Below are 13268 nucleotides of genomic sequence, written 5' to 3'. Positions count from 1 at the left end.
TTTCAGGCATGGTGCTTGCAGCGTGGGTTTGAACCCACAACCTACCCTTTAGCAGTTATACTGCAATTTTTACAGGACCTATTCGACGAAGGGAAATCCCCTTCGACTTTGAAGGTCTATCAGGCAGCCATCTCGGCCTGCCACATCAGAATTGATGGGGTCTCTCCAGGAGCTCACTTCTCTGCGGGACAATTTTTTAAAGGAACCCGGAGGCTCCGGCCTCCGGTGAAGACATTGTTCCCTGTTGGAGACTGCTCGATGCTTTCACAAGAGCTCCATTTGATCCCCTGCACTCAGCAGAGGTCAAATTTATTTTTGTTTTCAAAGCTGCCTTTTTTGCTAGCAATCACCTCCGCAAGCTTTTTCCATATTGAAGGCTTGCTTTAATTTTTTCTGAGGGTAGGACGAAGGTTTCCCTTTATACCAACCCTCGCTTTCTGCCGAAAACCATATCGGCGTTCCACGTCAACCAATTCGTGGAACTGGAGGCTTGCCACCCTACTCCTTCTCCTTCCGACAGAGAGCGAAAGCTTCATATGCTTTGCCCAGTTCGGGCTTTAGCGTATTACATTGACAGGACGCATAGTTGGCGGAGAGCAGGACATTTTTTTTTGTCTGCTACGGGGCTAAGTCGCAAGGACAGGCAGTTTCAAAACAGCGGGTGTCTAAGTGGTTGACTGTGTGGTGGAATTTTCTGCATACAACCGAGCAGGCACCGGTCCCGTGCTGAGGATACGAATAAGACAGAGACAAGTCGGAGCAAGTTCACACTTTATTAGTTTGCAAACTGGAGCATTCAACAGAGTAACACAGACTCTGCAAGCAATCGCTAAGAAGGCTCAAAATACACTAAGTCAAACAGTTCCTTATATAATCAGTTTTTGCACAGAGTTCATGACTTGTGGTAATTCTTATCTTCCTTAGTCAGCTCAAACCAACCTTGTGGTATCCTTGATACTGTTGTCTACCGACTTTTCTGATTGGTTGATTTTTTAGTTGCTAGGGAGAGTGTCTATCAGGTCCCACAAAGTTGATTCCCTTAATACAAGAATAACAATCCATATTTGGTAATATTAGCTAAGTGACTGGGAAGAAAAGAGGAATTGTTGCTGTCTCAAAATATTCTTTATATCTTTATCATTTGAGACAGTGTCCTATCCTCATGTCGCTGACTCATGCACTTCTCTAAAAACAGGGCTACTGACCCTTGGCCACATTCCAGTGTGTTAGTTCAACATTGTAAATCTAATACTTTGTTAACATCAAACTTCATATAATATCATTATTCAGGTTATACAAATCACAGAAATCATCAAAACACATTAAATTAAAACTCTTCGTACGATTAGTCTAAATTACTACGATTAGTCCGAGTTATTCTAACACAACTGATAGTCAGGACCGCTTACGACATCCAACCTGCCACCTCGAGAGAAGATCACTGGCAATTCCACCTGTTTTCAGCCTCTCAGTCCACCCCTACAATGCAGTCATGAGGTGAGTTACTTCTATGCTGCATATCATACTGGGGTAACTTTTTAACTTTGTGACGTAGAGTCCTGAGTGACCTCCACGACAGCGATGGTATTCTTACCCATTTATAATGGTTAATATTTCCCATTAGAAAGGGAATGTTCGGTTATTATCATAACACTGGTTCCCTGAAATAGAAATATTAACCCATTACATTCTAGGTCGCTGTGGCTTAGACATATAAAAAAAGGCGTCTTTTGTCCTGTGACTCAGCTTCTATGCTAATTCAAAAGTATTCATACCCTTTGATGCTATGACAGTATTGCCTACAAGGTGCTAGAAATATCAATATGATAATGCAGAACCTAGTTCTAAAAGAAGTCTAGAAAATGCTGGATTGTAGGTGAACATTCTTGGAGAGTATAAAAGGGTTAGGCATAGGATGATTGCTGTCATTACCAATAAGTCAATATGGGAGAAAGTAAAGAGCTATCTGAAGACCTTAGGCAGAAAATTATTTATTGTCATAAAGCTGGAGAAGGATACAAGATTTACAAGCATTTGAGTACCCCAATTTTAACTACTGTTTCTATTATCAAGAAGTGATTTACTGCAGCTATAGTTCTGAATTTTACAGACTACCAGGGGGGAGTGTCATCAATATCATCTTCTGGTCTCCTAACAGTTAATCCACTTGGCTACATGTTTTGTGAGGACCTTATTAGTAGTTATGCCCATACAGTTTTAAAAAAAAAGTTTTACTTCCTGACCCTTTTGTTCAAACTGAAAAAAATTAATTTGAATTGTTTATTTGAGCAGCCATAAAATCTATCCATAAACAAAACCTATATCATACTTTAATATAATATGGAAAAGTAAAATAATCATATTGCTGTCCATACATCAAGAAGTCATAATTAAACGATGTGGTGACACATTGCCAATGTAGGACTTTCCAAACCTTTTTAGTTTGGATTGTCGGTGCATGCGTCTTTTAAACTACTGACTTCTTCTTTTTTTTTTTTTTAAAATGTTGGCCCCCTTTTTGAAATTCCCACTGTTGTTTTAACCACAGGAGGACACTGGACAACGAGCAGGGTGTGAAACAGATCACCCTGGAAGAGGCCCTTAACAGGGAGGATATTCAAGCAGCTATCATCTGTACAGAAAACGTAACCCATGAGGAATACATCAGGTAATGATTCTGCTGTATGCAGCATTTATGTGAAGTTTGGGGGACCAGTTCTTGTTGTCTTTCCCATTTTATATTTGTGTCTACAACAAACAAATGGGTGCCTGAGCTTGTATCCAGCCTAAGTGCTACTTTTTTGTGTGTAAATATTTAAAGTACCAATATTTAAATAATGAACACAAAACATTTCTTTCCAAACTCACCACTAGATGGTGGTAACCGTCTAGTTCCTCTAATTTTGAAAAGAGTTGTTTACAATTTCAAACATTTTATCTGTTTTTTTATTTGGAGGAAATATCTCTGTGATTCAGCTAGTTACACCAGACCTTCTAAAAGTAATATGGTTGTTGCAGTACAGTTTATTATTATTTTTTTGTTCTTTCTTTTACTGCACAGAAAATTCCTTGATGCTGGAAAACATGTCTGTGTAGAATATCCAATGAGCTTGTCAGTCGCAGTTGCTCGAGAACTCTGGGATCTTGCTGATAAGAAGGGTAAGCTAGTTTGGTGATAAGTTAATATACAAGCATTTCACCTCCAGAGGCCTGGCTTTTAAATGTTGCCTAAAGCCTTATGGGGTACGAAACTTTTACCTGCTGGTCCCGCAGAGTAAGACTTTGGTATTGACATAAATGAGGTTTCTAATGAATTGGGTTTCTACCAATACCTTAGTTCAGAACAATATGATAGGTAAAATATTTGTTTGCTTACAGGATTTCCGAGTTCTTTTTAGAATGTTAATGTTTAAGAACTTTAGGGGTGCATCTACACCTGTGAGCACAACCACTGTCCCGTTTACCAGGGTCCTGGAGGGCTGGTGTCCCTCCTGGTTTTTAAGTAATTTAGGGTACAGTTGGAACAAAAACCAGGAGGGACACCGGCCCTCCAGGACACCCCTCTAGCATGTCTTGTTTCATGCAGGAAAGATCCTGCATGAAGAGCACATTGAGATCCTGACAGCCGATTACAAGCAGCTGAAGAAGGAAGTGAGTGGGAAGGAGATTCTCGAGGGGACTTTACACTTTACAGGTGAGTCTTTCTTCAAACACAAGAAGACAAGACATGCTGGTCCCTTTTCAGTAAATCTTTAAAAAGAGTGGAAGAAATTAATGGTCGTAGTGCACCCAAATTGGCCATTTTTATACTGAAATTGTGCTTTGTTCAGGCTTGCTTAGATAACATGCCAAATAAGAGTAGTAAATGATGATTGAAAACACATTAATAATAAAGTGATAGAAAAAATTATTCAGCTGATATAAAGCACAGGTGCACAAATTTGAGACCATATACAACCCTATGCATACGCTGTATGGTCTGACAGGGTAATATTGAGGTTGACAGTTTAATTAAGGTCTTTCTCACATAATGATCTTTGCCTTGGGCTGTTAATGTTAGTGATCTTAATGTCATAAAGCTACTGTCAGGGGTAATTTTCTTCTTGCAAACAGTGATTGATTATCTTTCACACTGTAAATTATTGGAGATCAACATGTTTCAGTGTGCAGTTCAGTAAGAAACCGGAGGACACTTGAAGTAGGTGATATCAAAGAGTAGTAGGGCAGCAGTGTGGAGTAGTGGTTAGGGCTCTGGACTCTTGACCGGAGGGTTGTGGGTTCAATCCCCAGTGGGGGACACTGCTGTTGTACCCTTGAGCAAGGTACTTTACCTAGATTGCTCCAGTAAAAACCCAACTGTATAAATGGGTAATTGTATGTGAAATAATGTATAATGTGATATCTTGTAACAATTGTAAGTCGCCCTGGATAAGGGCGTCTGCTAATAAATAAATAATAATAATAATAATAATAATAATAATAGTTAAGCACTGTAGGAGAGATCATTGCTTGTTTTAATAGTTTTATCTAGAAAGTGACTCCTCATCATTCATGCAGAAGAGGATGTCTTTGTTTATTATAAACACAGCAGGAGAGTTGAGAGGTACCGTAAAAAACACTGTATAAGCAGTTTAACTGAAAACAAAAAACACTGTAAAATTATTAATGGAATCAAATGTTGCAAACAAAGGTTATTTTGAAACTCAACCTGTGTATCTTTTAATTATCGGTGTTAAGCATGTAGGGGAAAAGAAATCAATTGTAAAAAAAGTATTTTAAACACAAAAAAGGTGTTTTCCTAAAATTGAAGTCTCAAAAAGGGGGGGAGCAACTTTCACACCAGCGCCACATATACCATGATTTTTACTGTAATAAATGTGGAAAGCATTGTCCTTGGGAACACAAGGACAGGTCATTACCAACTGCAAGCATCATAGAGGTTTCATTTTTGTAACATTCATTTTTTATGGCATATTAGTTTTTACAAGCATGATACAAGCCTTTGTTTATTGATAATGTGCTACTTTGTATATTATATAACCCTATTACTTTGTAAGTGTAGCCATGCTATTGGTTACAAGCCCAAGCTATATCAAGCAATAATTAAGTGACTGAATAAATATGTAATATTTTACATTCATTTTATAAGATTAAACTATCAGCATTACAGTTTTCATGGAAATTCTTGAAAATATGAAATGAAAGTATTCATTCCCTGGCAGATTCCCCTATTGGCTAACATGCTTTCAGTAACATGTTTTGACCCTGAAGACACTACTGAGGGGAAAATAACTAAGATGTGAAAGCAAGGCAAGCAAACTGAGAACTTTTAACCTAGTTTAGCACCAAATAGTACCAAAAAAAGGTCACAAAAATTTTAGAAATATCTCCCAAAACCTTTAAAATGGTTAAACTTATAATATATTTATTTTATGCACGATGGGACAACTATTGTTCAGTTAAAATAAATCAAAGCAATTGATATGGCAACTTAATTTCATCCTTGTGAGGGAAACCTGATTTTAATAAAGTGATGATTTGCTTGAATAAGATGCTGTTTTAGGTACAGAGTTTCCTGTAATGGGAGGTGGAAGAAGTGGCCTTTCCAGTCTATTAGAGGCTTTATGCTTCAAGAAGAAAATGTAGAACTTGAAACAGCTATGGTAGAGGCACCTGTATTTGTGGAATCGAAGTATGAAATTGCTTGTTTAACAGGAGATTCTGGTATTAAGGTTAGAGGGGAAACCAGTTTCGTTGATTTGTGTCATATGTTTGAACAAATTGTTGCATTAAAAGCCAACTGACAAACTAACTGTAGTAAGCTGGTGGAGATAAATGCTTCAATTAATGAATTGGAACTGTTTAAATCCCAAATGCAAGAATGGGGAAAAAATAATGAACAAGGATTGTTGGAATTTGAAAGAAAAATTGCTAAATGTTTTTACCAATGTGAAAATAATTGGGATTATTGTAAGGATTAAACACTTGAAGAACTTAAACAAGGTACTAATCAAGTGTTGAAGCAGGGTGTGTCCACTGCTGTGATCAATGTTCCACCTGGTAAATTACCTGTTAAAATGAAATTTCTGTTTTTTTGGTGGTGAAACACTGAAGTTGGTGGTTTGATGTTTGGGATCAGATACAGACATTTGCTCAGTTAAGATACGTTTTTAGATTGAATTACAAAGATGAATTGTTAGATAGATTGAGAGAACATAATTCAACAGAAACTTGAAAGTTTTAGAGACTTTGCCTATCAAGTGCGAGAGTTATGCAGGGGGGCTTGGAAAATCATGGAAGCTTTGATTTTCACTTGGTAATATTCAAGGCCTTGAAAGCCTTAAATTTGATTGTTTTTTCGGATTGGCCTGGAAAAGTCTTTGTGGAAAAATTGTGGAACCGTTGTTTCACAGTGTTAGTTGCATCTTGCTATGACAAGTATTCTCTTTATCTGTAATCTAGATGGATATATGCATGCAATGTCTCTCTGTGGATTCAGTCAGGTTATTATTATTATTATTATTATTATTATTATTATTATTATTGCATATGAACATGCTGTGTCACAAAACTGCTGGATATATGGTTATTTATTTATTTATTTATGTATATTTATTTAAATGCTTTCTCTTGTGTTGGATTAACAAAGCAACACTTCACCTGTTGTATATGGTTCTAAGCAACTTCCTTTTGAAATCTTTCAGTGATTTTATTTTTAAAACAACTTTATTTGTATTTATACAGTTTTAGTATTAAGTGATTTTATTTTATTTTTTCTACTGAAGGCATTATTTTAATAATTACGCTTTTGTACCAAGTCCGTGTAAGAAATAGACTACTAAAGCTAGCTAAGTTTGACGGAGTTAGTTTATGCGTTGACATGAGCGCATACACTGGTTATTTGAAGTTTGACTCTGGGTTATTAACACAGAAATACCATAAATAAGAAAGCTTCAGAAAGTATTTACCATGTCTTTCGATCAGCACGAGTTTACCATTCAACTCTTTTATGCAGAATATAACATTACGTATCATTTTTTTCCCTCCTGAGCTGGTATTAAAACACTACTATACCTTATCAGACCTTGTAGGGACCGACGTATAAATTCATTGGATACTTGAAAATGTCAGACTTTCAATCACTGTGCTCATTGTGTGTGTAAGAAGACATATAGATGCGCACCTGTTTCCATAATATTTCTTTAGGTTTATTTCTGTCTTTTTAATATCTGTATGCTCAAAATCCCCCTCCATCTTTTCCACGGTCCTTGCATTTTCGAGTTTATTCAGTTTTTGGGGGATTTTAAAAAAAAAAAGGCATTATTTATATCTGTTATCTAAATGATGCATCAGATTGGAGTACTCCACACGTGTCAATTTCTCTAGCTTACCTGTGTAGAAACGCAAGCCTCTTTACCATGGTATCATGGTTGAATATGTAAATTACTCTGTACTACCAATCATATTTAAGTGTTAAACACATAAAATGTCAATGTCCAATTTGAACTTCTGTGTAAAATATGTGTATGGAAGCTTATTGTTAAATACTACAAAATCTCAAATTAATGTACATTGTGTACTGCAGTATAATGTTTCTTTTTTGTGTTTCTAAGCCATTGTACTTAAGGCATTGCTTTCTCATCAACGGCTTTCTTTTTTGTGTTGAGGGGAGTCTATGGTGGGAAAAAGTGGTGATCTAAACAGTAAATATTAAGATAAATAATGCAAAAAAAATTGCAAATAGTATTGGAGAGCAAATAAACCAGCAAGCAAAAGAACGTTTGATTTAATGGTGGAGAATATTTAATATAAAAGAGTTGTATTGGGCGTGGAAAAATGACTAAAAATGTGCTGAAGACGACAAACAGAGGAAATGTGTGGTCCAGTGGTTAAAGAAATGGGCTTGTAACCAGGAGGTCCCTGGTTCAAATCCCACCTCAGCCACTGACTCATTGTGTGACCCTGAGCAAGTCACTTAACCTCCTTGTGCTCCGTCTTTCGGGTGAGACGTAGTTGTAAGTGACTCTCTGCAGCTGATGCATAGTTCACACACCCTAGTCTCTGTAAGTCGCCTTGGATAAAGGCGTCTGCTAAATAAACAAATAATAATAAATGTATATAACTTTGGTTTTACTGTTGACACAATTTTAATTAACCTTTTTGAGCTACAGTTCTTACCTTTTGGATGGGATGTTTTATTCTGTATTTTGTGTTATACACTATTTTTGGCTTTTTTTTTTTAAATGTATTTTTCAATTTGTATGGTGGGCCTGGAAAAATGTATATATGGCCTGGACAAGGCCTGGAAATGCACAAATGAACCCTGTTTATGTCTTAAAGTTGATCCTAAAATGTCAAAGCAAGAGATTACTTTGGTGATTTGGTGAGGTTGGGGGAACAGATGGAAAGGGATTGGACAATGCAGTCTAAATATACACAGAGAATCGCATTGATAGAGAAGTCTAATAAACATTTTGGGGCCCGTTTTAACAAGGTCCTGCGATTGCGATGAGGTTCCGAGGACGCAGAGGTCAGCGCTTTATGTGTTTCATAAAGCACTTTGCAAGTGCGTTGATTGTGATCATTGTTTTGCGATCTGCACACAAAATCAGTTGAAACAGGCCCCTGGTTTTCAAAGTTTGAATATAAATGAAAGTAGAAGAAAAGAAATGTACAACATGCTTAAAATATCACCTTCCAGGGAAATGTGGTACTGTTAATTATAGAGTATAATGTACATGGGAAACTACTGATTATAACTGTAATGAAAAAGGAGCATTTGTCATTGTCTTTGCTGCTTGGGTCGGATTTCTTGGCAATTCCTGGTTTACAGATAGAGGTCCAGAATAACAAATATGCGTAAACAAAGTAAATTCAATTAATTTCCTTTTGCAGGAGGTACAGCTGATGTCTGGTCGTTGTGTCCATTGTATGAAACAAAATGCTAGTGTGAATCTGTATTTGGTTGCTGGCCTCAGTACTACACTTAGCCAGGCGGTAGCTGTGGATCAACTGTTCAACTGATTGACAGTGTAGTGAGTGGATCTGATTTGAATATGAGGAACCAGAACAGACAGAAGCAGTTGGTGTTGGATTCTGATCGGGTGTATACTGAGAAAGTTGGTTGTACTGATGCTATGGAACATTGTATTGATTTGACAGACAATTGTCCTGTGTGTAGTAAGAACTACAGGTTGTAACCAAGGAAACAGGGATTTGTGAATGTCCAACTTCAAGAAATGTTAAAGGGATTTGTGGAACTTTCTTGTTCCTCATGGTCATCTCCTGTAGTGTTGTCACTTAAGAAGGATGGCAATTTTTGGTTTTGTATTGACTTTAGTTGCTTATCCAATGCCAACAATACAGGAAACTTGAGCGATGGTGCATCAGTATTTAGCACCCTTGATCTTGGCTATTGACAGGTCAAGTTCAAACAGGCAAATAGGGAAAAAACTGCTTTTTCCATTCCCCAAGGTTTGTTCCAATTTTAAAGTTATGGCTTTTTTTTAGTCAATACGGCTGCTACTCTCAGACAGTGATGGAAAGGGTTTTAGCCAAGCTGCAAGGAAATATTTGTTTCATGTACATTACTGATATTGTGATCTATTCTAAGACAGTCCAGCAGCATTTCCAGAACATTTAGAGTTTGTTGTCAGTGTTAAAGGCTAATTTGGTTTTAAATTTGATGAAATGTATGTTTTTTTCAGCAATCTATCAAGTTTTTGGGACTTGTGGTCAGCACAAGGGATTTACACTGATCTAGACAAAACCCAAGCTATCTTTTGATTACCCTGTCCAGGCTGTTCATTCCGGTTGGTTTATTCCTGATTTTTCTAGGATTGTTTATCCTCTGAACAATCTTAAGAAACAGGGAGTTCAGTGGAATTGGGAAGCTGCTTGTCAGTCTGCTTTTTAAGTAAGAAAGCAGCATTGATGTGAAATTGGTTGGTTTAGGGGCTGTTATGCCACAAGTAGGTAAAGAACAAGAAAAGGTGATTTACATATGCTAGTAGAACACGATCTGCTGCTGAGGAATTATTCCACCACTGAGAGTGTGACAGTTGTATGGGGCTGTCACAAAGACGGCCAGAGTGGGTTGCGTCAGACCAGACAGGAATTCAAACAAAGACAGTGGTTGTGATGAGCTGAGTGCAATGGCTGCACTCAGCGTTTATTAACAAATAAAAGGGTTGAAACGGTACACAAAACAGGACACGGCACTACACGCCAAAATAAATAGACAAACGAAACGAACTAAACAGTGCACAGACAGACGAACAAAACACGGTGAGCAGATACAACTAATTTACGTTCTTACTTTGTTTTATTTTCTCCTTCTCTCTCTCCCGTTCTCCACTCACCGAACACCAACCACAAGTGACTAAAACGTGCATCTATATATACTGTTGTGCTGGGATTCAATTACTAATTAATTACTCACTTGAATCCCAGCACGTGAATTCATTACGTGCAACCCCGTGCCACACATTATACACATTTTATCTGCACGTGAAGTGATGTGCCATCCTCGTGCCTAAATATAATTATACACTTTAAACACACGTGAAACACAGACCCGTTTATATCCCGTGTACCAATCTATACACCAACATTAACATACGCACGCATACATACATACACAGAACACACAAATGCACACAGGGGCGGGGCACTTTGCCACATATACCCCCCCTTGTGCGCAGCACACATGGCCTCAACGGCCACCTCCCCCCTTAAATACCCAGCAGTCCAGGCCAAAGTCTCGGGCTGGGAAGGGAGGCTTCAGTGGGCCCATGGCTGGAAATGCTGTCAGCTCCCCTGCCGGTAGTGGCACGGCTGACAGCATGCTGGTCCTGTCCTGCAGCGAAAAAGCTGCGGGGGCAGGTGGTCCCCCGACCTCCCCCTTCTTCGTAGCCGGCAGCTCCCTCCTGTGGGGCTCCGGCCACAAGAACTCCTGCAGCGAAACTGCTGCTGGGGAAAGTGGTCTCCAGACCTCCTCCCCCTTCTTCGTGGCCGGCAGCTCCCCTTTCTGGGGCTCCGGCCACCATACTCCCTGCGGAGGTACGGGCAGCAGAGGCAGCTCCTGCTCCTCTGCTCCGGGCGGTGGTGGAGGCAGAGGCAGCTCCAGCTCCTCTGCTCCTTGCGGTGGTGGAGGCAGAGGCAGCTCCAGCTCCTCTGCTCCTTGCGGTGGTGGTGGCGGAGGCAGAGGCAGCTCCTGCTCCTCTACTCCTGGAGGTGGTGGAGGCAGAGGCAGCTCCTGCTCCTCTGCTCCTTGCGGTGGTGGTGGCGGAGGCAGAGGCAGCTCCTGCTCCTCTGCTCCTTGCGGTGCTGGTGGCGGAGGCAGAGGCAGCTCCTGCTCCTCTGCTCCTGGAGGTGGTGGAGGCAGAGGCAGCTCCTGCTCCTCTGCTCCTGGAGGTGGTGGAGGTAGAGGCAGCTCCAGCTCCTCTGCTCCTGGCGGTGCTGGCTCCCTCTGCTGTGGCGGCTGGGCATGTGCACGCCGTGCTGCCTTCAGCAGCATAGCGAGAGGCTGCTGGGGGACACCAGCATCCTGCCCTTCTCCCCCCAAAAAATTTTCAGGGGGTTGAGCCTGTAACTCCTCCCCTTCTGGCTCTTGGGGCTGAACCAGCAGGCATTTTCCCTCTGCTGGTGGCTTGGGTCCCAGGGCTGTGGAAGCCCCGACTTGCCTCCCTTTGGGCTGTGGACGCCCCGACTCCTCCCTGTTGGGCTGTGGACACCCCGACTCCTCCCTGTTGGGCTGTGGACGTTCGGGCTCCCCCCACTCAGGCGTAGGACGTTCGGGCTCCTCCCACTCAGGCGTAGGACGTTCGGGCTCCTCCCACTCAGGCGTAGGACGTTCGGGCTCCTCCCACTCAGGCGTAGGACGTTCGGGCTCCTCCCACTCAGGCGTAGGACATTCGGGCTCCTTCCGCTTGGGCTCCTCCCATTTGGGCTGTGGAGGCAAAACCAGCAGGCATTCACCCTCTGCTGGTGGAGATGGGGACAGCAGGTACTCACCCTCTGCTGGTGGAGATGGGGACAGCAGGTACTCCTCTGCTGGTGGTCCTGCTACCTGGGCTGCTGTTCCATTTATGGTTGCCTCCAGGTAGCTGAGCACAAACTCCACACCTTCCTCCAAGGTGTTTGGGGTGTGTTCCTCCTGATAGGCCTCCCATCTCTCACTGTCCATCATCCACAGGGCCCGGACGACTATGGGCAGAGACTGGGCCTCCAGCCCAGCATTCTCCAGGAACCAGCCCTGCAGTTTGATGGCGTCTTCTGCCATTGACCTTTTTTTTTTTTTTTTTTTTTTTCCCCCCAAAACAATATTTGTAATCCTATTTTTTTATTTTTATTTTTTTTTATTTTTTTTAAATCCAGACCCCTCCTGGTCTGACACTTGGAGGCGCGGCTATCCCAGGATGACACCACGTGTCACAAAGACGGCCAGAGTGGGTTGCGTCAGACCAGACAGGAATTCAAACAAAGACAGTGGTTGTGATGAGCTGAGTGCAATGGCTGCACTCAGCGTTTATTAACAAATAAAAGGGTTGAAACGGTACACAAAACAGGACACGGCACTACACGCCAAAATAAATAGACAAACGAAACGAACTAAACAGTGCACAGACAGACGAACAAAACACGGTGAGCAGATACAACTAATTTACGTTCTTACTTTGTTTTATTTTCTCCTTCTCTCTCTCCCGTTCTCCACTCACCGAACACCAACCACAAGTGACTAAAACGTGCATCTATATATACTGTTGTGCTGGGATTCAATTACTAATTAATTACTCACTTGAATCCCAGCATGTGAATTCATTACGTGCAACCCCGTGCCACACATTATACACATTTTATCTGCACGTGAAGTGATGTGCCATCCTCGTGCCTAAATATAATTATACACTTTAAACACACGTGAAACACAGACCCGTTTTATATCCCGTGTACCAATCTATACACCAACATTAACATACGCACGCATACATACATACACAGAACACACAAATGCACACAGGGGCGGGGCACTTTGCCACAGGGGCATTGAAAAATGGAGACCGTATGTTGATGGAAGGTTCTTTACAGTGGTACCTGCTTATAAGAACATCAGAACATAAGAAAGTTTACAAATGAGAGGAGGCCATTCGGCCCAGAGTCTCATCAAGCAGCTTCTTGAAGGATCCCAGGGTGTCAGCTTCAACAACATTACTGGGGAGTTGGTTCCAAACCCTCACAATTATCTGTGTTAAAAAGTGCCTCCTTTT

The 13268-nt window shown here is 40.9% G+C and overlaps 1 protein-coding gene across 4 annotated transcripts in view; it reads left to right on the top strand.

Annotated features, from left to right (window-relative positions):
- The window catches only part of blvra (biliverdin reductase A), a 49165-nt gene that overhangs the window by 26009 nt on the left and 9888 nt on the right, over positions 1-13268 (top strand). For 3 of the 4 annotated variants that reach the window (XM_034058605.3, XM_034058604.3, XM_034058603.3), the window contains exons 3-5: positions 2549-2668; positions 3062-3159; positions 3587-3694. In XM_034058605.3, the coding sequence (XP_033914496.3) occupies positions 2549-2668; positions 3062-3159; positions 3587-3694 (326 nt within the window). The remainder of the gene's footprint in view (positions 1-2548; positions 2669-3061; positions 3160-3586; positions 3695-13268) is intronic. The other variant, XM_059014461.1, reaches the window with a different exon arrangement.

This window comes from Acipenser ruthenus, chromosome 3 (genome assembly GCF_902713425.1).
Source record: "Acipenser ruthenus chromosome 3, fAciRut3.2 maternal haplotype, whole genome shotgun sequence".
NCBI lineage: Eukaryota > Metazoa > Chordata > Actinopteri > Acipenseriformes > Acipenseridae > Acipenser > Acipenser ruthenus.
This window is presented reverse-complemented; position numbering and strand designations above follow the sequence as displayed.